Here is a 23,701-nt window from a genome sequence, read left to right as displayed (position 1 = left end):
CAAGTCCTGACTTAGAGTGATTTTGTAACCTTTGTGATTCAAGAAAATTCTGGATATCATACCAGTGGCATAGGTAAAGGTTATTATAAGAGAAAGTCCCATGATTAATAATTTGGGGGGGTGACACAACCTGTATTAAATAACACTGTTTTTTTTTAAGTTAAAGGCCCTTGAAAAATTCATATATGATATTAATATCTTCCATATATCTTAAATAATTGATTTGCATTTTATCTCGTGAGGTTTGCAAATTGTAACAATAACAAGATTTTCATTTTCCCTTTGAAATGAGCCGAATTTGTGGCCTGCCTGCAGCAAGTACGGAGGTTCTAATGGCAGGCATTTTTATTTCTCTGTGCTCCTACTCATGTTCTTATTAACTTGTTCATGTTCTCATATTTTATGTATGCTTTCAAGCTGTCTTGAAGTTTTAATATAACAAAAGTAGAAAATAAACAGGTGATGGGGGCCTGGGTGGCTCAGTCGGTTAAGCATCCAACTTCAGCTCAGGTCATGATCTTTCGGTTTGTGAGTTCGAGCCCCATAATGGGCTCTGCGCTGGCAGTGTGGAGCCTGCTGAGGATTCCCCCCCACCCCCTGCCCCTCCTCTGCTCACTCACTCTCAAAAAAAATGAACTTAAAAAAATTTTTTAAACAAAAAAACCAGGTGAATGAATGAATAGCTGCTCTTGGAACATGTATTTTCTCAAATGATCCAGTTTAACTGTTTTAACTAAATTACTTTTTTCTTTCTTAGCTTGACAAGTGAATGAAAATGACTTTTACTTTTTAAGTATCTTGATTCATATCATAAAAACAAAGAAATAAAGATGGGGTGGCTGGTGGCTCGCTTGGTTAAGAGTTTGACTTTGGCTCAGGTCATGATATCCCAGTTCATGGGTTTGAGCCCTACGCTGGGTTCTGTGCTGACAGTTCTGAGCCTGGAGCCTGCTTTGGATTCTGTGTCTCCCTCCCTCTCTGCTCCTCCCCTGCTCACGCTCTGTCTCTCTCAAAAATAAAAAAACTGAAATACGTGATTGTTTTTGACTGATATGTATTTCTGAACCAATACATGCTACTTCCTGAACCAATACAAGCACAAAACACTATTCTTTTGGAGCTCTAAGAAATTAAACCAATAACCCAGTGGCAGAGTTAATAGGTTTTATTTCAAAATTCATCAATCTGCGTAGTTATGCTGGGTCCTCTACACAGAACTGTGCTGCTCTGCATATGGTTTCCGAATGTGTCTGTTCTAGGACTATCTGTGGGCTAGAATTTGCACATCTGTTAGTAATGTTCTTTCCCAAAACATTCCTTAGTGGCTGCTTGCCAATACACTTTAGTGTTGATATTTTAAAGTATTAATTTATATATTCACTCATTTTCAAAAGTAAGCTGTTGAAATAAGATTTCAACATTTAATTATACCTGCCTGATAGTTATTAAATACCTGGCAACAAACGCACCACCTGTCCTCTGATGTTCTCCCACGTTGCCGTGTTTTGCCAAGAAAAGTTTTCTTATCTATTGAAGTCAAATTTCTATACAATCATTTTATTCTGTATTGTAAATAGGATTTATTGTTGCAAAGACCCAACTCTAATGTTTTATTTATATAAAACTAGATAATTCAGTTTCACATCTACTTGTATTATATAAAAAGTATGTTACCAAGAACCATTAAAATAATCACATAAAAGTACATAAAATTATAGATATCCCATCCTGGCTCAATAATTAATAACACATTTTAAGCTATTTTGGCTTTCACTATATTATACAGCATTGCTGTGAAGGAGATATGAGACAGAGTTAAAATCATTACTTTAAAAGGCATAAAAAATAATACGACTGTAGGAAAAAAATACTCCATTATTCTATTAAAAATCTGGTTCAGGGGCGCCTGGGTGGCTCAGTCAGTTAAGCGTCCAGCTTCGGCTCAGGTCAGATCTCCCGGTTCGTGGGTTCGAGCCCCGCATCGGGCTCTGTGCTGACAGCTAGCTCAGAGCCTGCAGCCTGTTTCGGATTCTGTATCTCCCTCTCTCTCTGACCCTCCCCTGCTCACACTGTCTCTCTCTGTCTCTCAAAAATAAATAATAAAAAAGCATTAAAAAAAAATCTGGTTCAATAAGAGATGTTTCTAGAATCCTATGATAGTGTTCTGGCCTAGTATCCAAATATGGATAATCCCTATAACAATGTCAGTGGCTTCTACTTATATTCTTCCTATTTCAGTATGATTATTCTCTAGAATGACAGTTTTGGGACAGCTCTCCTAGCTACATCATTATAAACAAGAACAATAAAACTCTTGTAATATATTTGTGTGTGTGTGTGTGTGTGTGTGTGTGTGTGTGTGTGTGTGACTATTTAAGGGAAAGAGGAAAGCATTACTTTATATATTTTGGGTAACACTGGCTCTGGAATCAGAAAGACTTCAGCTCAAATACTTGCTCACCTGCTCACGGACCGCCCCATCCTGGTGGGTACAGAGCAGCCGTACCTTACAGATGCAAAGTCTAGCTTTTCTGTTTACGTTCTAACTTCTCTGTATTGTAGCTCCTGGTTCACAGTATGTACACTGCAGAGATCAGTAGTTGTGGACAAATATGAATGTGTGTGAATGTGTGTATTTTTTTTTGTTTTTTAAATTATCAACTATGAAACCAATGTCTTTGCTTAATGCTTCTGAAATATAAATATTTTGAACCAAATTTGCTAACAAAAACATATGAATTTTATTTAAGAAAAACATCCAATCCTACCTTTACACTGCATTCCTTGGCGAAAGAGGCCTTTCAGTAGCCGCTTGCAGTACTGACAGATCGTGGGCCGGGTGTAAGAGTGAACAGCAAACGTGTGTGGAACTTTTACTCTGCACATCACCATCTTTTCCATCCAGATAGGGCGACCACTCCAAGAAGGAATTCTCTTACTTGGTTCTTGGTGAACATGTGACTAAAACGTAAGTAATTTCCATATATATAAGTCAACATTAAAAACAAAGTATTAAGAGCAGGGCTTGACCACGAGAGTCATTTATTGTGAACACTGAAGCCAAAAGTCTAAAAATGTGCATATCAGCAACTTCCTCTGGAGGCTTAGCTTACCATCCCTTGAATGTGAACAATGCAGATATTTTTGCTATTATTTATTCCAAAAAAAGATTTTCATCCTCACATATGTATACTCACTGATGAACTACCATTTGCCAGGCATATAAGTATATATATAATTTTACAAATAAAAAACAAAACCCTTATACTGAATTTATAACATGTTAAAATCCCTTGAAAGCCCTTACCAAGAAATGAATCACAGGAAAAATAAATTCAGAAAGTGTTACTGTTGCTCATGTTGAATTACTGAACCCGATGTCTAAAAATATTTTGAAATAAGTCTTGGTTTTTCAAATGTATTTTTACAAACACTAAAATATCATGTTAAAAACTTAAGTCTAATGATGATGACATAAAAAATGGCAGATACAAAATTAGCTAAAACAACTCTACCTTTAGTACTGATGCTTTAGGAAGTCCCTTGATATTTTAAGTATTTTCTAGTTATTTGGACTTTATTTCCCCAGAGGAGCAAAGAGGAAAATTAAAGGTGTTGGTTAAAAATTTTTGTGTGACCTGAGAGAGAACTAGATTTTTCTAACTATGGTCCTTTCTATATATACAAGGAAATAATCAGGTTAAATTACAGGCCAGGTGAATATGGCTCATTCCATTCATTCCGCATTCACTGGTCGTTATACTACAGGACAGACCTGATGTGGTGTAAGCACAGAATACCTATCATCTAGACATATCACAGATTTTGTTGTAGCTGCCAGCACCTTCGCTGCCAGAACGGAAGTCCTGAGGGCTTTCGTGTGCCTTCCATAACTTGTAAAGCCTGCAACTCAGAGAAGTGGAATCATTTGATGTTGATAAGTTCAACCAATAAAAACAAAAGAAGCCAGAAGAAACCAAGAGACAGAGAACTGTATGAAAGAAATGAAGGGAGGAAGAAAAAAAAAAAAGACTTTTTGAAAGAAAGCAGGAAAAAGGAAAAGAAGGACATACAAGTGGAAGAGAACATTATAGAAAACACAAAAATGGTCTCTGATGGATAGCTGTTCACTAATGTGTCTAAAGCATATTAGGAAGCAGTTTAATTTAAGAAAAGTTACAGAAAGAATGTTAAAACCCAAGCCAAACTTGCTGGCTTCAGCTCTCAGGATCTCGCGCTCTGGTCTGGCTCTACCCTTCCACCAGGAAGCTGGGTGCTGAGCTCCACAGCGATCCTGCAGAGCTAGTAAGGAAGCCAGCGAGAACTAGAAACAGATGTTGTAGGCGTCTGTTCCCCCCTGGCTCCCTAGTCTAGTGGTGATTCAACACTCTGCTCCTCTTGCTCCTGCTTCTACCACTTTTGGTTTGTCTCAAGTTTAAAACACACAAGTTGGAATAAGATGGACTTTGTCAGCCATCATCAAATACGTAGGATACCCCTGTAAGGAAGAACTGTCCTCACAAATGCCTTCATGTGCCAATGGCCAGCTAGTGACTGGCTGCGTTTTGTCAGGCCCCCCTGGGACTGGGTATAGGGACATGGTACAAAGCATGTGTGCAAGGAGCTACCCAGGAGACTGTGGTTACAGCAGCCACCTAGTTTTTCATGTTTAGTACAAATAGTTATTAATTTTAAATATGAAAAAAACAGGCTCAAAGGGATTAATATTACTTAAGTGCAAGTATTATAATCAAAATTTGGCCCTAGGTCTTCTGTTTTTTGAGAGAGAGTATAAAGGAGGGGGAGGAGGACAGAGAAAAAGATAGAGGGAGAAGGAGGGGAGAGCAAATCTCAAGCAGGCTCCATGCTGTGCATGGACATAAGGTTCAATCTTAAGACAGTGAGATCACGACCTAAGCCAAAATCAAGATTGGATTAACAGCCCAAGCCCCCAGCCACCCAGGCAGGTGCCCCTAGCCCCATGTCTTCGACATGAAAGTCCAGTGATTCTTAATCTTTTTCCCATCTCAAACACTGAGCATAAGCTACACTCTCATCAGGGACCATGGTTTACCACTCTCTTGAGTGAGGAAGGCAAGAAAGTATGGAAGACTGAACCAGAATTTGGAGAAAGGAAGATACTGGTAAAAACCCCCGTGGAGCATTTGGTGAAAGAGACCACTAAGACTAGAGTAACTAGAGGTGAGTGAAAGTTCTTCTCACTAGATTTAATGGCCCCTCTTTACAAACTACTAAAATTCTTATTTCCTTATTAATATGTAGCCAAAAATTCTCTAAAAGTAATCCAATTATTTCCACAGCATGGGTTTTAACCAGTATCTTAAGTGAATCTTTGCTTATAAAAACTTTCTAACAATGTTGCCAACTCTCAGATATAATAATAAAAAGGCAATAAAAACATTTAAAGGGGGACATTCCCTAATTATATATATTTGACTTTGGAATATTATTCAGCAAAAAAAAAAAAAAAAAAAAAAACCCTCCATTTTCATACATACACTTAGCTCCCACAGTTTCTACCTTGATTCTGTCCTGTCTTGGCCCCTCAGGCAGTTGCCCAAATGTACTGCAAGGAATATTCCTCCTTCTCATCTCCAAAGAGCCATCATTCAGTTCTGGTCTCTCCAGCCTTAGTGGCCCTGCTGTAACCAAACTCGGGGGCCAGCCTAGTTTCTTCTGCTCCTCCGTCTCCTTACTCACTTCCCTTTAGACTGACTTCAGACACTGTAACAGAAACTGCTGTAAACAATGACAACCTCAGAGTCAGTCAGAAGTTTCTATTCCCAACTGGCCTTTTTCGAAGCTTATCTCAGTGGTCAGTGAAGTTTACTATCTTGACTACTCAGAGACGTTTCTTCCTGGCACCTGACCTATGGAATCAGGATAAGAGCTGCTATGCCTTCCAGGCCTGTGGGGAGGATTCCATGAGGAAAGGCGAGTACAGCATCCAGCATGAAGCCTGGCACGCGGAGTTTAGGAGGCTCTCACCGGCGGGCTTCCGGAGACAGCTCTTCTCTAACCTTGGTTCAGATTCAAGGCCGCACTCAGCTCCTCACGGCTCTTTATTCCTTTAGCGTGTCCTCTTTTCCCACTCTTCCACCTGATTTTCCTCCATGAGCTCTTTTCTTACTGTCCCTTTTTCCTTTTCGAGACTGCATGCGTGAACTGATAAAAGCAAGCTTTTATCACGCTACAATTTCTACTTGTTCTATAATACTCTGCACAATCTAACCAATTCAAACATGTCACTCTACCTCTTACACTTCCCTAAGGAATTTTCATCTTCAGGATTAAAAAAAAAAGAACTAATGAATTAAACCTAACACCTGACTCCTCTGCTCTGTCCTGCTATTTCCTAACCTAGCACTCCTCATCTGGGGGGAGCAGGCATCCCAGCATCACTTGTGGGGCTAAAACAACACGCCTCTATCCTACAGCCCCCATTCCTAGCTAACTTTCCTGTGCAGTTCATGTATAAAATGCACTCACTTTTCAATCACCAGTCTTTTCCCAAGCTCTTGCATATGTTTATAATAACTCTTTGCTCTCAGTGCCTTATGCCATAGCACTCTTTTTTCTAACTTAAACATCTCACATTAGTGCTAAGAAACATGGACATATGGGATTTTGTGAAAAATGTCAGAAATGTCAGAAGCTTTTATTCTAAGGTGACTCAGTATAGCAAAATCTTGTGACTAGGGTATCAAGCCAATAGCCCAAAAGGTTGATCTGCCATTAACTTATGGAAGACCAAAGGGGTTACAGAAACAACTAAATGATGAGACTGCAATCTATAGATGGAGGTCATTTTAAGTACTATCAAATAAACAAGGGAGCTATTTCTTTCTCCCCTGATCTACTATTTTACTCTTCAGGAGTACAATATATTAGGAAAAATTCCCAACCTAAAAATAATCAAATCTGGATTTAATTCTAATGTTGCTTACCAATTTGTTCTGTGACTTGGGTCAAGTTACTACTAGACCACTGAAAGTCTCAACTGTCTCAAACTGTAAAGATCTACTAAAACATCTCACTGGAATATCGTGAGGATCACCGGGTTCATTCATTCACTCATTCTTACATCACTGAATACCTACTGAGTATAACATTGTGCTGGGCATAGTAGGGCACACAAACACATAAGCACTGTCTTCTCTAGGATCATAAATTCCTTGAGGACACCATGATACTAAGGTAGAATTATATACACACCATCAGGTTTGAAAAGTGGTTTGATATTCAACCAATAAAATAACTTCTGGGTAAGAGGAAAATTCAGGAAAGGCAGCTGTTGAGCTAGGTCTGAAAAAAGCATCAAGGAGGGACACCAATAAGAGCAAAGGTAGAGAAAACAATGGTGTGTTCAGGAAATGCTGAGTAGAACAGACTGTTGGAAACACGGAATATATAAAGGTCTCCTAGGGGGGAGTGATATAATCAGAGTTGTGTATTAAGCTCTTGTGAAATAAGATGACCTGACGGTAGTGTATAAGATGAAGCGAAGTATGGGAACCAGGAGTTGGGATACTGGTTAGGGGGCTATTGCAGTGGTCCAAGTGATAACGTGGTCCCGAAGAATATAACATGCAATTCATGACTACTGGCAAACTCTGTCTCCAGTAATATATTTTACGTTTCTTAAGTGTAGAGATATTAGAGGTCTTAGTGTATAATTTATGTTCCAGGATGATGTTGTGTATCTTGAAGAAACAGAAGGAATAAGTAGTAAAATGCCCTCTTATTGCCTTAAAATACATACCTCCTCTGTGGGAAGGGGAACATAATCAGTCTGGACGAGTCTTGGAACGGAGAGGCCGGGTCCTGGCAGAGAGACATTTGACAGGCGCCTCTTTCTTACTCCACTGCAGTTATTTGGAATTTTGAAGGCACATCGTTTATGATAATTTAATCCACAGCCTAAATATATTTTTAAAGGTAAAAAAAATGGCAGATTATAGAAACTTTAATACATAAGTATGTTACCAAAAAACAGATGCTTCTTTTATTTAATTTACTTTCTCTGGCAGCAATAGTTATCCTAATTAAGAACCTGGATGACAAACTAAGTGGAAGCCAAAAAATTCAGTGTAAATTATTGGGCTCCACCCCAGACCGACTGAATCAGAAATTCTGGGGATGGATTCTAGCAAAGTATGTTTAACAAGTCCTCAAGGTGCTTCTGATATATGTAAAGTTTGAGAACCATTAGCTTAAAGCATTTCAACAAACTGTAGCCTGTGCACCAAATTCCTCCCATGACATGTAAAAATTATATGAAATCCAAATTTCAGTGTTCACAACTGATTTTATTGAAACACAACATGCTGCTCATTTCCCTACATCTTGTTTATAGTTTCCTTGGCCCAAAGCAGTTTTAGTAGCTGTGACAGACACTATTAACCAATAACACTTAAAATATTTACTCTCTGGTCCTTTGCAGAAAAACTTTACTGACCCTCCACCTTAGAGCACTTACAGGACTAATCAGAAATGTGCACCTGCCTCCTACCCCTTACCAATTCTAACTCAGAACTAGATCTGTCCGGTTCTAAACACTGGTTACCACCACGTCCCCAACCAATGATCTTATTCTTTCGTTAATGATTAGAGAATGCAAATGCAAGATCCCATTTCAAAAGATACCAAAACTCAGAACACATACCTTCACATTTCAGTCCTTGACGTACCAAGCCCCAGAGCATCTCACCACAATAATCACAAAAAGTAGGAGCTTTGTAAGAATGTACATAGAGAGTATGGGGACGAATCTGGAAGTCTTCTACTGTGGCCAAAGCTTTTAAAAAAGACAAGTACCAAAATAAAAATAAACTATATTTGCAATTATAAAAATATTAAGAATGTTGACCATATTCATTTATGTCAAAGTATATGGAATTTTTTTTCCTCTATAGTTTATTTTTATGATGAATAAAACTTATTCTTGGCATTTAGTATTGTAGCTTTCAAACTATTTAAGAAGTTTATCAGCTCCAAATAATTTGAACTCCAAAAGTAGGTCTGTGGGTATTTCAACCTCCAAAAGAATATTCTCATAGTGACAAGATCACAAATGGTTGTTAGGTCTAAAACTGTTTAACTTACAACACACTGGGAAATAGACCAGTAAAGTGGGAAAAAACCCCAAAAAATCATAAAACTGTGGCGCTTAACCTCAAAGGTGAACACTCTGAATTTCCTAAGAAGATAAGCTCTGTCCAGAGTCTGTTCTCTATAGTCCGAGTAGTTAAGAAAAAGAGACTAAAATACGAGCAGCTCTCAAATAGGAAGGATCAAGGACGAGGAAGGAAAGGTGCTGGGAGAGATAATCTCAGGAACAGGTGGCACAGCTGAGTCTGAAGAGAGGAAAAGGTGGCAGGACTCTGGATTCTTGGCTGGCTTTCCTTTTCCTTCTCTTCCTTCCTCTCACTCTTTTTTCTCTCCCCCTCCCTCCTTTCCTGTCAAACAAGAAGTTCTGCAGGCCTACTTAGGTGCACTCTCTGTTCCTTTACATTCCTCACTAGCAATCCTGCCCACCTGCTGCTGGATGTGATCAGAAACAGAACAGAGCTGAGGAACAGCTGGTGGCAAGAAAGGGTGAGGGGGAAAGGAGGGAGGTAAGAAAATGCCCACTAAGAACACACAGGGAAGGAGCATCATTAAATCATGGAAACGATCACTATTGCAGTTTCCTCTTCCACATCTTCGTTATTTCTCCTTTTTTTCCTGATTTTTTTTGAGCCTCAATTCTCTTCTTCTATGCTCTTCATAAAAATGGGGAAAGGGAACTGAATTTTAGTATAATTGTTTTATTTCAATTTATTTCAAAGAGTATATTCCTCTGCCAGTTCAAATGATAATTCCCTGAAATAAAAAATTCAGGACTTATTTTCCTACTGTTTTATCTGTGATATTACCATCCTAAAAGTAAAAATTGCCTGGTAGCCATTATTATAGATGTAAGAAGTTAAACAACTATAGTATAAAGACTAAGTACAACAGAACACAGCATTTAGTACAAAAAATAGTGCTTGTTGGAAAAAAAGGCAACAAAATAAAAGAAGCAATTTACTTACCTGAAAGAACAACTTCTACCAGGTCTCCTTCATGGATTTCATCTGCTGAGGTAATCAGCTGCAAAATATTTTCTGAGTTCATGTCATGGCGAAAGAGAAGAATTTTATCATACATGCCGAAGAATCCACACTCTGGAAACTATAGGAAAACAGTCCTATATCAGTATACCCACAGGTTTCTAGTTTTATGAGTAAATGTCTCAATCTTATGAAAGAATCTGAAATGTAGTTTTTAGCCTAACATGGTCTAAAAACAACTCTATTCGTATCTAAAAGATCAACCATGTACTCAAGCATCCTTCGTTAATTTTCAAGCTCAAAAACAAAATGGCAAACTTAAATATAATCATTATCATAAAGCTCATGTCTCTTAAAAACATGGGATATCTTTATTCAGTTATTGACGGAGAATACAATCTTGAACTTAGCGGCTGCTCTACCTTACACAGCCTGAGAGATAAACATTCCTTCCTGTCCTCTAGAACCGAGCTTCCTCGTTAGCTACTGGCCACATGCAGTTATTTTAATTAAATTATTAAATTAAATAATTAAATCAATTAAATTATTTTAATTTAAATTAAATAAAATTAAAAGTTCAGTTCCTCAGTCACTCTAGCTACACTACATGTATTCAATCACCATCTTTGCTACTGGCTTGGCTACCGTTTTAGAACGTGCAGATACAGAACACTTCCACCATCACAGTAAACTCTATTGAATAGCGTTGGTAGATGATTAGCAATTCCCAAACTACTGTCACAAGAGTAACAATTCTGACATTTTTGACAAATGCACCTAAAGCCTCCAGCATCTATTTAATACTTTCTTTACTCTATACTTCATTATAGTAATTTTCTTCTCAAAAAACCTTTGGCCAGAGCAGGAGGCTGGCAGAACATATATATATGTTCATATATACCCTATGTTAATTATTTCAAGGCTTCTACACTTTGTGGCTACAGAGCTGACCCTTTGGGGACTTGCATACCAAGGGCTAAAACTATGAAGGTATGAGCTCTAAAAGTGTTTATAGATAATAAAGTTATGTCAGGGAAACTTGTAAGTCCTTGCCTTACAAAATAACTGTTTAATTTCTAAATCAAAACCAAGACCATCTTCTAAAATACCAGTGCCTTGGGAAACGCTGCTTTAAGTATTTCACATTTCTTTAGTTTATCCCAGGATTGTACACTCTCACTGACTTATTTGGGCTCCTCATAGACTATCCCTTAATGGACTATACAGGATGCCACTGGCCTGCACTGAACAGCCTGGTAAGTCACACTGAAACCGTAAGTGCATCTACTGCAGGGATGTTGCCGAGGGTACGGCTCACCTACTCCAGACAGCAGCCCTTCTTTGTGAGGTCTCATAAAAGAAACTTCTCTGGTTGGTTTTAGAATAGGAACAATCTGATCATGTAACTAATCGTGTTTTCTGTTTACTTCGCCCATTGGAAAGAGCAAAGCTGAATTTGTAGCCCACTTCTGATATGAGTCTAGAATTTTAAGCATGTGTTTTACGTGGAGCTACCTGCTCCTTATCTTCTGAATTTAATTTTCCCATTAAAAATTCTTACATATTTCTCTAAAAAAGTCTAAGTTTCATTGGAAAATATTACATTAAAAAATTTAAACTAATGACTTAATTAGAAATTTGAGTTGATTTGTATTTTTTTAAACCTGAGTAAATAATGAAAAAGTACAGAAACGTTTAGAATCTTTATATTAGTTCTCCTATCAATTATTTGAGTTACCAATAATACTTTCAAAGCTTTATACATATTGTCTAACAGTATATAAGGGGCGCCAGGGTGGCTCAGTCGGTCGAGTGGCCAACGTCAGCTCAGGTGATGATCTCATGGTTAGTGGGTTCAAGCCCTGCATGGGGCTCTGCTGTCAGCACAGAGCCCACTTTGGATCCTCTGTTCCCCACCCTGCTTCTCAAAATAAATAAACTTCTAAAAAAGATAAAAAAGTATAGAATCAAAAATGTATTTTTAATATTAAAACTTGAAATTAAAACATTATGAAGTATCAAATTAGAAAATAGCCATGAAATAGTTGCAACAGTTCTTAAGTATTAACAAAAAAGATTCTACTTTCCATCCTTATAAAAATATCTAACAAAAATTTGTATGAATAAAATTCATTTTAAAAATTCACAGTTTTTGCATCTTTTAAGTGCAAGGCATTGTCCCCATGGTTTGTAAAGGTAAGACAGCCCTCCATTCCCAGGAACTAACAATCTAGTAGGAAGATGGAAATGAAACAAATATATAACCCAATAAAGGAAATGCCAAAAATTAAAAATAAATAAAATTCTAGAAGAGGGAATAAAAAACTTTAACTGGGAAGGTGGAATGTCACTTTAACAGTGGTATCTGAGGAGAACTGTAAAAAGAGAAGCAGGGTTTCTATGGGCAGAAAGTGAAAGTGAAAGTATAAGGGTCATAGCTGAGAAAACACAAGGTAAAGGGGAGAAAGTAAGTGGACCCCATGACTGAAGAACAAAGGGAGGGCTGTGCAGAAAGGGCAAAAATGCACACAGAAGCCCAATGGGGACTATACTTAAAGAAACTCAGGAGTCAACAGAATGGGGTTCAGGCTTTGCCACCTACTAACTACAGAACCTTAGATAAGCTACTTAACCTCCCCATGCTCAGCTTCTTGTCTATACATTTGGAGTAACAGGAGTACTGACTTTATAGGGTTCTTGTTAATATTAAATTACTTGATGTATTAAATAGTACCATGATCAGTATATACTAGTTATTCATATTATCCTATACCTAAGGGGGGAGAGATGAAGAATCCCAGAACAAGGCAGTGACATGATCAAATCTCTCTATCTTTAAAAGAAAATGCCGAACAGGATGAGATCAGAGCAAGCTCCTAAAGAAGGCTGAAGCTATTGTTGGTCAGGGAAGAGGAATCAGGGTCTGGACTATTCAGTAAGAAGACAGAAAGCAAGATAAGAAGAAACATTTCTCTCTAAAATCTATCCCTGGTAAATTACAGGGATCATTAGCATTGTTTTGATCAAACCGGAAACCCTAATAACTAAAGAGCTAAATAAACACATTGAGAGAAGAAAAACATTAGAAAATTTGTGGCTTAGAAAAAATGTGTATAAAATAATCTTGAGAAACACATGACCTAGTGAATTCATATTGGCATTAAGAAACTGAAGACACAAATTAAAAAAATGACAGGGAGGATTAAGAATATTTACTGGAAATAAGCATTTGTGTACCAGGCTGGAAAGGTCTCCGTGATGCTAAAGAATGAAGTAATTTTTTGGACTAGCGAATGTTTACATACTTTCTTCATCTATATGGTTGAAAAATTAGAGTTCCAAGAGAGGAAAATGTATTAAACAGCTTGTAAAAAATAGATTTCTGCTATTCACCAATTATGATTTATAGGTGTGTTTGGTGGAATATTTAGGGATCATCTGAAAGCAAGAGTTGGCACAAAATGAAGTAACAGAAAATCGGGCCTGAAAAAAAAGCAAGAGAGTATTAAATACTGAACATCAGAGAAACAATGTAGCCAAGCTTTAAAGACATTATGAAATCTTAAGGCATTTGTACACTAAAGATAAACATCTAAAAAGAAGAAACAGGGAAATAAACTATGAGAACACAGTTCAAAAGATCTAAAAAAGATTATACTGAGAACCTCCCCCCAAAAAAACCTAAAAACCAAATGATTTGAATATACAAGTATTGACTATTTATGATTTTTAAAAATTCAGAAATAAGTTTTTTTAAATGTTTGAGAAAGAGAGAGAGAAAAAGAGAGAGAGAGAGAGAGAGAGAGAGAGAGAGAAAGAGAGAGAGAGAGAGAGAGAAAGTGAGTGAGCAGGGGTGGTGCAGAGGGAGGGAGAGAGAGAATTCCAAGCAGGCTCCACCCTGTCAATGCATAGCCCAACAAGGGGCTCAATCCCACCAACTGTGAGATCATGACCTGAGCCAAAATCAAGAGTCAGAAGCTTAAACAACTGAGCCACCCAGGCGCCCCCAGAAAAAAAATTTTCAAGCAAGAGTAAAGTCTTAAGTCATGTCTCAAATCTGACCATACACCAGAATCACCTGTGGACCTTAAAACAAAATATGCTAAGGCTCTCTTCCCAAGTTTATAGTTAAGCTCTGTGAAATAAGGCATGGACACCTGAATTTCAAGTTTACTTTCATATTATTCAATATATTTATTATGTATACTCTTTAAAAAAATAGATAATTGTTTTTAACAATTTAGTTACAGAAAAATTGGTATAATAACAGAGATCTCATATACTCCATACATAGTTTCCCCTATTATCAACACCTTACATTAGTATGGTACATTTATTACAATTTAATGAACTAATATTAGTGCACTATCATTAACTAAAGTCCATACTTTATGCAAGTTTCCTTAGCTTTTACTCAATTTTCTATTTCTGTCCCAGGATCCTACACAGGATACCACATTACCTTTCACTGTCATGTCTTCTTAGGCCTCTTTTGGCTGTGACCATGTTTTGTCAGACTTTGCTGAGTTCTGATGACCTTGACTAAACATCAGGTATTGTGCGAGGATGCCACCATTAACATTTATCTGATGTGTTTCTCATAATTACACTGGAATTATGGGTTTTGGGGAAGAAGACCACAAAGGTAAAGTGCCATTCTCCTCACATTGCATCAAGTGTACCTACTACCAACATGATTTGTTGCTATAGATGTAGACCTTGATGATCTGGCTAAGGTAGTTAGCCAGATGAGTTTCTTCACTGCAAAGCTATTTCCTCTGAACCACCCTAATACTGGGCTCTTCAGAAGGAAGTCAATATGCACAACCCATTCCTTAAGGAAATGGCTAGTTACAGTCCTTCTCCTTGAAGGCAGAGTATCTATAATAAATTACTGGGAATTCTTCTGCATGTGAGATTTACCTATTTTCCCCCATTTACTTATTCATCTAATCATTTATAAACACACACACACACACACACACACACACACACACACACACACTCGGATCACAGATACTTACTAATACTTTGGGATACAATATACACTCTTTAAAAATATAATTTTATTTATTTTTAAGCAGGCAATTTTTTCACGTTTCGATATTTTTACAATGCAGAAAAGCATCATGCAAAATCTATGCCCAAGGTGGCATTATCCCTGCCATAGCCAATGCTCTTGCCAGTTTTCCCTAGCATCCTTCTGAAGGTATTTTATACATAAAATATTCTTTTTTTCAAATTTATTTTTGAGAGAGAGTGCATGCACACATGTAGGAGAGGGGCAGGAGAGGGGGAGACAGGGGATCTGAAGCGGGCTCTGCATTGACAGCAGAGGGCACGATGTGGGGCTCCAGCTCCCAAACCACTAGATCATGACATGAGCCAAAGTCGGACACTTAACCAACTGAGCCACTCAGGCATCCCTCTTCCTTTTTTCTCTTTCTTTCCCTTCTTCCTTCCTTTATTTTTATTTTTACTTTATTTTTTTTTACAATTGCATAGTTTTATTTTACCAGTTCCCCATTGGTGGGATATGGATCAAGGAATAAAACCTAAGGCTAAGCCGCTCTCAGCTCAAATCCTGAACTCAGGATTTCACTCACTATTTAACTGTGGCTAACTTACTTAACCTCAGTTTCTCTATCTGTAAAATATTATCTACTTCATAAGGCTGTCATCAGAATTAATGAATGAATAACATAAAAAGCTTAGAACTCCTGATCCATTTTGGACTATATAAATCTTGGCTACTGTTTCAAAATTTTTTTTAAGTTTATTTATTTTGAGAGAGAGTGTATGATGCATGTGTGTACATGAGTGGGGAAGGGGCAGAGAGATAGGGAGAGAATCACAAATAGGCTCCATACTCTGAGTGGACTCCAATGTGGGGCTCAAAACAATCAACTGTGAGTTCATGACCTGAGCTAAAATCAAGCATCAAACTTTAACTGACATAGCCACCCAGGTGTCCCTCAAATCTTTTATTACAAACAATCCCCAATACATAATCTTATATACATATCTTTTTCTACTTTTTGAGTATATGAATAGGACTACTTCCTAAAAGTAGATTTGCTAGGTCTAAGAACATCCACATTTGACATTTTTAGATACTGCCGAAATGCTCTTTATAGAGGCAATACCAACTTATATTTCCATAAGTAATAAACTGAATGCTTATTTTTTCCACATTCTATATTATAGTATGGTATTAGTCAGCTTAGGCTGTATAACAAAATATCATAGACTGAGTAGCTTAAACAACACAAATTTATTTTCACAAACTGCTGGAAGCTAGAGTCCTGAGACCAAGGTACTAGCATGGTCAAGTTCTAGTGAGAGGCCTCTTCCTGACGTGCATACAGCAGCCTTCTCGCTAAGTGCTCCGATGAGCTGCCCTTCAAAAATGCACATGGGTAGAGAGAAAGAAAAAGAGAGAGACACACACACACACACACCTCTTTCTCTCTTCCTCTTCTTATAAATCCACCAATCCTATCGGGCTACAACCCTATGACTTCATTTAACTTTACTTCCTAAAAGTGCTATCTCCAGAGTAATACTGGGTGAGGGTTAGGGCCTCAATGTATGGATGTAGCGGGTGTAGGATGGAGAGACACAACTTAATCTTTAGCAAATTTGTTAATATCAGGTAAAACATGATATTTGGTATAGTTTTCATTATAAGAAGTTGAACATTTTAAATGTTTGCTTATTTCTGAGAGAGAGAGAGAGACCTAAGATCTGAAGCAGACTCTTCACTCTTGGACACAGGGAGCTCCCCAATCTTGATATGGGGGCTGGATGCAGGCCTAGAACTCATGGAACCACTTCACAACCTGAGCTGAAGTCAGGTGCTTAAGTCAGAAACTGAACCACCCAGGTATCCCAAGAAGTTGAGCATTTTTTACATGCTTAAGGGACACCTGTATTTCCTTTTCTCTACATTGGTTATTCATATTCTTCGCCCATTTTAAATGGATTGACAGATCTTTAAATTCCAAATCCAACCATTCTTCAAAATGTATCTCTTTATGTGGGAGATCCTTAAGTCCTGGACAACATATCAAACACACACACACACACACACACACACACACACACACACAAACAAAACCCATGTTTATTTACTAGTGTGTGTATGCTGAATTTCTCAAAATGATCCAATGCCAATAAAACATTCTATACAGAAAAAGGGAGCTTTACCAAAGCAATAGCTTATTTACCTAAGCCAGACTCCAGTAGAATAATGAACAAAAAAGAACTTTTTTCCCTTTCAAAGTTGTGTGATTTTTTTTTCCAAAATTTATTTCTGAGAGACAGAGACAGTACTAGCAGGGGAGGGTCAGAGAGAGAGGGAGACACAGAATCTGAAGCAGGATCCAGGCTCTGAGCTGTCAGCACAGAGCCCGACGTGGGGCTTGAACTCACGAACCGTGAAATCATGACCTGAGCCAAAGCCGGACACTTAACCAGTTGAGCCACCCAGGCGCCCCCAAAGTTGTGTAACTTTAAGAGGAAGAAATATTCTAGCAAACTAATGAAAATCAGTTGTTGACTATATTTATGAATCCACTGTTTTCATGCTTTCTCATCCAGAATGCAAATCCTAGCTAATAAAATGGTATAATGCTTTCTAAGCATTCTACTTTCATGGGGAAGAAAGCAATTTGCAGTAGGGAACAAGGAGAGAAGAGCAGGAGAGGTGGTGACACACTTAGTAACTGTCCAACTAGCTATTTGGCATATCCTAAACTAGGATTCTCATCAGGGCAGTTTTTCCCCCCAGAAAGTATGTGGTGATGTCTTGGGACACTTGGGTTGTTACAATGTGAGGTACTGGCATCTAGGGAGTAGAGACCAGGGCACCACTAAACATCCTATGAGGCACAGGACACTCCAGAAAACAAAGAATAACCATCCCAAAATGCTGACAGTGCTGAAGTTGAGTAACCCTGCTCTGGGGAGCAAAGGGGTCAAGAATATTGAGAGACTGGAAAATGTGGAAGGAAGTTAACAAAGCTCTGAAAACCAGACATGCCCATACTTCCTTCCCTAGCCTACCTCAGCCTTGATTAAAAGAAGAAAAGAGGAAATGAAAGAAACAGCAAAACAGCTAGGAAGGTAGAGCAAAACAGGCCTTTAATTTGGCGTCATTCCAAATTACCCCAGGCATTTCTACACTTGCTTTCTACAGACTGTGCAAAATGAAGTCTTTTCCCAGTCCATATGGGAGAGTAAGGAAATTTCGTTGTAAGTTATCAAATTCTCACCCGTCATGCACTGCTCTCCTTGCCCACTTCACATTCTGTATGTCTTTACTTGTGTAGTAAGGATGACTTCAATAATAAAAAACAAACCTTATCTTTATATAGCCACTTTATGGAAGTTACTTTTGATAGTATTAACTTGTCTGTAATTAAAAGGTCCCAATACTTGCAAATAAAATTCCTTCAAGCAATACTGTAATTTGAGAGATATTTAATGTGAACAGTTTAAAGTTCATGTCATGCCATAAAATTCTATTAGTAAAATGTTAGATGAGGTAGAAGTTTTCAAGTTTTTAATTTTATTTGGTCAAATACCAGAACTTAACATTATATGAACAAAAATTTATTGCTGTACACTTTTTTAAAGGACTATGGGATTTTCTAGGTGCAATGGGAAACCACTAGAGAGTTTCAATGGACATCTAATTTCTTAAAAAGACAGTTTACATCAAAATGTAATTAACAAAACGCAATAATCTTACCTAGCATACACACACACCCATGTAACTACCACCCAGCTCAAGATACAGAACATTCTCAGTACACAGGTTTATCTGTATTCTCTTAATTTGAGAAGCTGAATACTGAAGTTAAAGTTTGATGTCAAGTAAATCATAGTAAGTCTAATAATAAACCAGATCATAGAAAATTAAGCTCCACCAGGGCAAGGGCATTCTCTTTTCATGCTCCCTACTGAACATCCAGTATGTACAACTTCATATTTAATTTACTAGGAAAAAAAAAAACCCTGTTGATTACAGAGCAAAGGTAACGAGTTTCACACTAATATAATTCCCAGAAACAAATATACATTTAACATCACTTTTACGAAAAGTATGTAGTTGAAGAGACGAATTTCAATGACTATTTCTTTTTTTTAAGTTTATTTTTATATTTGAAAGACTGAGAGAATGCAAGCAGGGGAGGGGCAGAGAGAGGGGGAGAGAAAATCCCAAATCTGTCAGCATAGAGCCCAATGTGGGGCTTGAACTCACAAACCCTGACATCATGACCTTAGCCTAGATCAAGAGTATGATGCTTAATCGACTGAGCCATCCAGGTGCCCCCAATGACTATTTTTATATACAGATAGAAGGCACTAGAGTCTAGATGAGTCCATTACAAACTTATTCAATGTTTACTCTGAATTTATTCTTTAAAAATTTTTTGTTTTGATGGTTATTTATTTTTGAGAGAGAGAGAGAGAGAGAGAGACAGTGTTCCAACAGGGGAGGAGCACAGAGAGAGGGAGACACAAAATCCAAAGCAGGCTCCAGGATCCGAGCTGTCAGCACAAAGCCCAATATGGGGCTCGAACCCACGAACTTGCGAGACAATGACCCAAGCTGAAGTTAGATACTTAACCGTCTAAGCCACCCAAGCGCTCCTACTCTAAATTTATTCTTCACTTTCATCATTAATCTCCAACCTAGGATTTTCTGGATATGACACAGTAGAGGAGCAGCTTCATTTCCATTTCTCTTTGACAGAAACCAGAGTGATCTTTTTCCATTTCCTTTTTTCCTTGTTTTGCTATTACCTCTGATTATCTTTCATTCAAACTTCCTGAAACCTTCTATTCTAGCCAACATCTTAACCTCAATATCCAACAGAATTAAAAAAAAAAAAATCTTTCTTCCGGTTTGAGCCTTGAGATCAGTTGCCTGGCACTATTTTGCCAAGACAAAAAAAATGCAGGGTAGGGTAAAGAGTAGATGTCACCTAGCCACTGCAACACAGCTGTAGTAGAAAGAATAGGGCAGAAAAAAAGAAGCCAACACAGAATGACAACCGCTTTGCAGAAAACAAAAGATACAGCTGGGGTTTTCGCTCTACTTTGGCAGGACCTGAAAATTATACCTAATCCATGTCTGAAGAAACAATGTATTCAGTTGGCGAGGAGATCAAAATCACTCCTAACCTAGGATACATAACCAAAGATTCTTTAGGTCTAGTGTCATGTAAATGGTCAAAACTAAAAACAAATGTTTTACATCAGCTAAAAGCAGAGAGTCTGCTCTATTAGATTCATTTCCATTTCAGTAAACACCATTACAGCTTAAAATGAATTGCTGTTGGCCAATTTCCTTTCCTACCCCTATTACATCTATTATATTCATTCAACAAATTAACACAATAGCAATAGCATCATAGTGCTATTTTCTAAGCTTCTTGGCAATATGAAATCAAGAAGGTGGGGAACTAACACTCATTGAGAGTAGTTACTATGCACCAGGCATCATGTAAAGCACTTGACATAGGCTATCTCATTTAATTTCCTCAAAGCTCCTAAAACAAGTAATCCCAGTCCTCTAATCAACACTTAATCTCTATTTTTTATAGTTTGTCATATGCTAAATACTAAAATCAAAAGGTATCAGTAAAGCAATGCCAGTGTATTGAAAGAATGCTATACATGCTTTGGTACTGACTAAAATTTTAAGAACTACAGTATCAATGATCTTCCTAGATCAGAGAAATTTTATTTTTACTTAAAACTTTTATTAATTTTTTAATTATTTTTGAGAGAGAGAGAGAGAGAGAGAGAGAGAGACAGAGTGTAAACAGGCAAGGGGCAGAGAGAGAGGGAGACACAGAATCCAAAGCAGGCTCCAGCCTCTGAGCTGTCAGCACAGAGCCTGATGTGGGGCTATACCTCATAATAAACTGTGAAATCATGACCTGAGCCAAAGTCGGACGCTTAACCAACTAAGCCACCCAGGCGCCCCATATCAGATAAATTTAAAAAATATGAGTATTACTATTTTGAGGGCACTGATTACATGCCAGACACTGAACTAAGGGCTTTACATTTATCACCATAATTTTTTAATGAAGGTAAGAATTATGATCCCAATTTTGCAGATCAAGATCTGAAGGGGTACCTGGTTGGCTCAGCTGGGTAAGTGTTGACTCCTGATTTCGGCTCAGGTCAAGATCTCACAGTTTGCAGGATCGAGCCCTGTGTTGGGTTCTGTGCTGACAGTGTGAACTCGGCTTGAGGTTCTCTCTCTCCCTCTCTCTCTCTGCCCTTCCTTTCCCCAACACAAATAAAACATTAAAAAAAAGAAATCTGAAGTAAGTGACCTAAAAATGGTCTATAATCACAAAACAAGAAAATGGAAGAATCAAAATCTCCACCTGAGTCTGTCTCTTTGGCTTTAGAACACTGCTACCTCTTTCTTAGATGATTTATTTTCTTAAACATATGCCAATAACAAAAAACAACAGTACAGGTTTAAGCCCTAACATAATTTTGACACTGGGAATCCGTGCACAATCACTCTAACGCGGGCAAAGCTTTTAGCCTGTTTCCTCTGCTTTGATTTGCTCATTCCCTGTGATTTGGCTTTGTGGTAGTGACCTCCTAGCAGAGACCTGGTTTCTGCTTGGCTTAGCCCCAATTCTACCTCCTGGTCAGATCTGTCTGCCTTCCAGTTCTCCTGATAGCCAGTCTCACAAGCTCTCTGTGTTTCACCAGTTTAAGAATTCTCTTCAAGGGCGCCTGGGTGGCTCAGTTGGTTAAGCATCTGACTTCGGCTCAGGTCATGATCTCATGGCTTGTGGGTTCGAGCCCTGCAACGGGCTCTGTGCTGACAGCTCAGAGCCTAGAGCCTGCTTCAGATTCTGTGTCTCCCTCTCTCGCTCACTCTCCTCCACTCATGCTCTGTTTCTGTCTCAATAATAAATAAAAACATTAAAAAGAATTCTCTTCAGCATATAGACTCCTAGAGGGCAGAGATACTGTCTGTTCCTAAGTCTGCTCTATAAGCTAATATGTAGATAAAGGAATCTAATGTATAAGTATAAAAATTTACATTCATTCCTGAAACTAATATAAATTGCATGTCAACTATATTTCAATAAAAATTAAAATTTACATTGTATGATTATATCCATGCTCACAGCAGAAACTGTACTATACTTAAACACACCCAAGCCAAACTAGAAATCCTATTTGAAAGCTCTCAAGCTATAATTCACATCAAGAAAATACTCATATTCACTACTTTTCAATTCTTTTTTAATGTTTATTTATATTTGAGAGAGAGTGGCAGAGAGAAAGGGGGACAGAGGATCTGAAGCAGGCTCAGCGCTGAACGGGGAGTCTGATGGAGGACTCAAATACAGGAACCGTGAGATCATGACCTGAGCTGAAGTCCTGTGCTCAACCGACTGAGCCTCTCAGGTGCCGCTACTAAGAGCCTGTAACAGCAACAGAAGTTTTTTTTTTATTTCTCCAAACTTCAGAAATTCTATTTCTACATAGTTTAACTCAGGGTTTTTCAACTTCAGCACTACTGACATTTGGGGCCAGATAACTCTTAGCTGTGAGGGGCTCCCCGGGCCCCAGAGGAACATCCCTGCCCTCTACCCTCTACTAGCAGCACTCCCTTCCTCCCCAGGAGTGACAACCAAAAACAAAAGTCTCCAGACATTGCTAAATGTTGCCAGGGATCAAAATCACTGGTTAATTTAACCTTACACATTAAAATTGGATATTGGAGCTATAATATTTGTCAATTATATAGTGCTAATCTACATTCTTACAAGGAAAAAGGAAAAAGTTCACTGGTGTCCTCAGAGTGAATAACTTTGAGAATTTCAAGTATTTCAAGAAGCTGGCCTTTTGCACAATCCCAGGAAGAAAAGAGTTCTTTGAACTAAATATCTGAAAATCTAAACTAGTCAGAGCAGACTGGATACAACCAAGGTACTGACACATGAAATGGAATGGAAAAGAATATTGGTGCTTATCTGCTTATTTCTTTCTAGAAAGCATTACATCACTAGAGGGAACTACCACAGATTATCTACAGTATTGTTTTTAGCATTAAAAGCAGGTAGAATGTGTCTTTTAAAAAATGTATATTGAACTAAGGCATTCCGGGGGACAGAAAGATGAATAAAACACAACCAATCTCAATGCAACATAAATATTGGACACATTTCAAATCTTCAAGGAAAGGAAGCTAAATTTTTGCCTTATGTTAAAGACAACAATAACAACAAAAGAAACCCCACCCACTCCACCCTCGGGATGTGTCATGAAATTGGACTGAATTCAAACAGTGACCACTTTTGGTCACATCCAAGTTTCAAGCAAAGCTCAACCATAAATGAACTGTTAATTAGATATTTTCTTGGAAACAAACAAACAAAAAAAACTTTGGTGTATATGCTTTGTATTAGTTAGAATTAAATCCTGTTTTTAACTTACTATATATAAGCCTGAAATCTTTGTTCTCTGTTTCTATGAAGTTCTGCCACACCCTCATCTATACTGGAAATACCAATTTCATTTTTCCCCTG

At 37.9% G+C, this 23,701-nt stretch overlaps 1 protein-coding gene across 2 annotated transcripts in view; it reads right to left on the bottom strand.

Moving 5' to 3' along the window:
- Positions 1-23,701, bottom strand: part of PRKD3 (protein kinase D3) — an 82,947-nt gene that overhangs the window by 31,090 nt on the left and 28,156 nt on the right. For both annotated transcript variants that reach the window (XM_029937936.1, XM_029937937.1), the window contains 4 exons: positions 10,098-10,236; positions 8,687-8,818; positions 7,784-7,941; positions 2,769-2,961 (listed from right to left, as the gene is read on the bottom strand). In XM_029937936.1, the coding sequence (XP_029793796.1) occupies positions 2,769-2,961; positions 7,784-7,941; positions 8,687-8,818; positions 10,098-10,236 (622 nt within the window). The remainder of the gene's footprint in view (positions 1-2,768; positions 2,962-7,783; positions 7,942-8,686; positions 8,819-10,097; positions 10,237-23,701) is intronic.

Source organism: Suricata suricatta, chromosome 4, assembly GCF_006229205.1.
Source record: "Suricata suricatta isolate VVHF042 chromosome 4, meerkat_22Aug2017_6uvM2_HiC, whole genome shotgun sequence".
Classification (NCBI taxonomy): domain Eukaryota; kingdom Metazoa; phylum Chordata; class Mammalia; order Carnivora; family Herpestidae; genus Suricata; species Suricata suricatta.
This window is presented reverse-complemented; position numbering and strand designations above follow the sequence as displayed.